We start from the raw sequence: 1494 nt of genomic DNA, 5'->3' as shown, positions 1-1494 counted from the left end.
AAAAAAAAAAAAAAAAAAAAAAAAAAAAAAAAAGCACAAAACATCCCACTAACATAGGATTGGTGAAGCAGTTCCAATGAAAGTTTTGACCATGAATGTGTGTACAATACATAAAACCACAGATATAATTACTCTAACTGTAAAAGAATGCCACTGAACAAAAATGATATGTTTAAAATACCAGAAAATAATGTGTCCAGTAAAAGTTCTAGATAAAAATAAAATACATGGCATCCTCCATAGGATTTAAAATCAAGCAAAGTCTTCTTCGCCACATCCTACAGACTTTATATGTGTGGAATATGCATCCCATTTGTTCCAGTGCCTGCATTTTGGTAGTGCTGAGGAACATTCTGTAGCCTGTTTGATAGGGAAGACGGGTCACCGACATCTCCACGTCGAGATAAATACATGCTTGTTGCATTCCTCATATCTGCCGAGTAGATATTTTGAGGGTGTTGGGAGACTGGAGAAGAGCTGGAATCAGATTCAGTCCCTGGTGCTATAGAGCCAAAGTTCATGCTACCAGAAATCTGCTGAGTGTAGGGTGCTGGTAGGTTATATATGTGAGCTGGACTCATAAAAGTCTGAGTAGGAACCAACATGGAACCATAATGGAAGCCATTGATATCATACCTTTGCATGTGTGGAAATGGGGGCCGGTTAATACCAGGATGTTGCATGTAGCCAAGCTGCTCCTGCATGAAAGCATATGGACCTGTAGGCCATGCATTCATGGGGACATAAGGGTCTGCCCTCTGACCAACTCCTGCAGAACCCACCGTAGGATTGATATCTGCAGCTGAATTATCACCAGGCAGGGAATCTGGGTCTTTTTGCTGAAGTTTCTTTGGCTTTCTCCTTGGTGTGAATTTATAATCCGGATATTCTGACATGTGTTGGGCGCACAGTCTTTTTGCCTCAAGCACAAAGGGCTTCCTTTGGGCTTCAGTGAGAAGTTTCCAGTCTACTCCAAGCCTCTTGCTCATTTGAGCATTGTGCATCTTGGGAAATTCTTCATACATCTTTTTTCTTGCTTGCCTTGACCACAACATAAAAGCATTCATAGGCCTCTTTATTTTGGGCTGGTTTGGCGTAGGAGCATTGCTTTTTGTCCTTTCTGGTTTAGTAGCATTGCTTTTCACCTTTTTTGGTTTAGGAGTATTGCTTTTCGTCCTTTCTGGTTTAGGAGCATTGCTTTTCACCCCTGAAGGTGCACTTCCCCCAGTGTGTGCGCTAGGTTTCTGCACAGGATTCCTGATGCTAGTTTCCCCAAAGGTATACATTTTGTGCAAATTATGCAGCTTGTAGAAGCAGCCTTTCAGAAATGCTTGACAAACACACCTTCCAGTTCCTCTGGTTAAAAGCAATCTAAATCTCTGTTTGATTGTATATTAATTGGATCCAATCAGCCAATAATAGCAAGGTTGGACAGCCCAGCTAACATTACCCATTGCAAAGGCTTATTAACCCTTTGGGTCCTTTCACACCTGT

At 41.5% G+C, this 1494-nt stretch overlaps 1 protein-coding gene across 1 annotated transcript; it reads right to left on the bottom strand.

The window, feature by feature from the left end:
- Positions 1–287: 287 nt before the first annotated feature.
- Positions 288–1286, bottom strand: LOC309547412 (transcription factor Sox-3-like; the record flags this gene model as incomplete). The annotated part of the gene is made up of 1 exon (XM_082247254.1): positions 288–1286. The coding sequence occupies one exon, from the start codon at positions 1284–1286 to the stop codon at positions 288–290; it is 999 nt and encodes a 332-aa protein (XP_082103380.1).
- Between the last annotated feature and the right edge of the window lie 208 nt (positions 1287–1494).

The sequence above is a fragment of the Pelophylax lessonae genome, assembly GCF_965119305.1.
Source record: "Pelophylax lessonae genome assembly, chromosome: 1".
Taxonomy (NCBI): Eukaryota; Metazoa; Chordata; class Amphibia; order Anura; family Ranidae; genus Pelophylax; species Pelophylax lessonae.
This window is presented reverse-complemented; position numbering and strand designations above follow the sequence as displayed.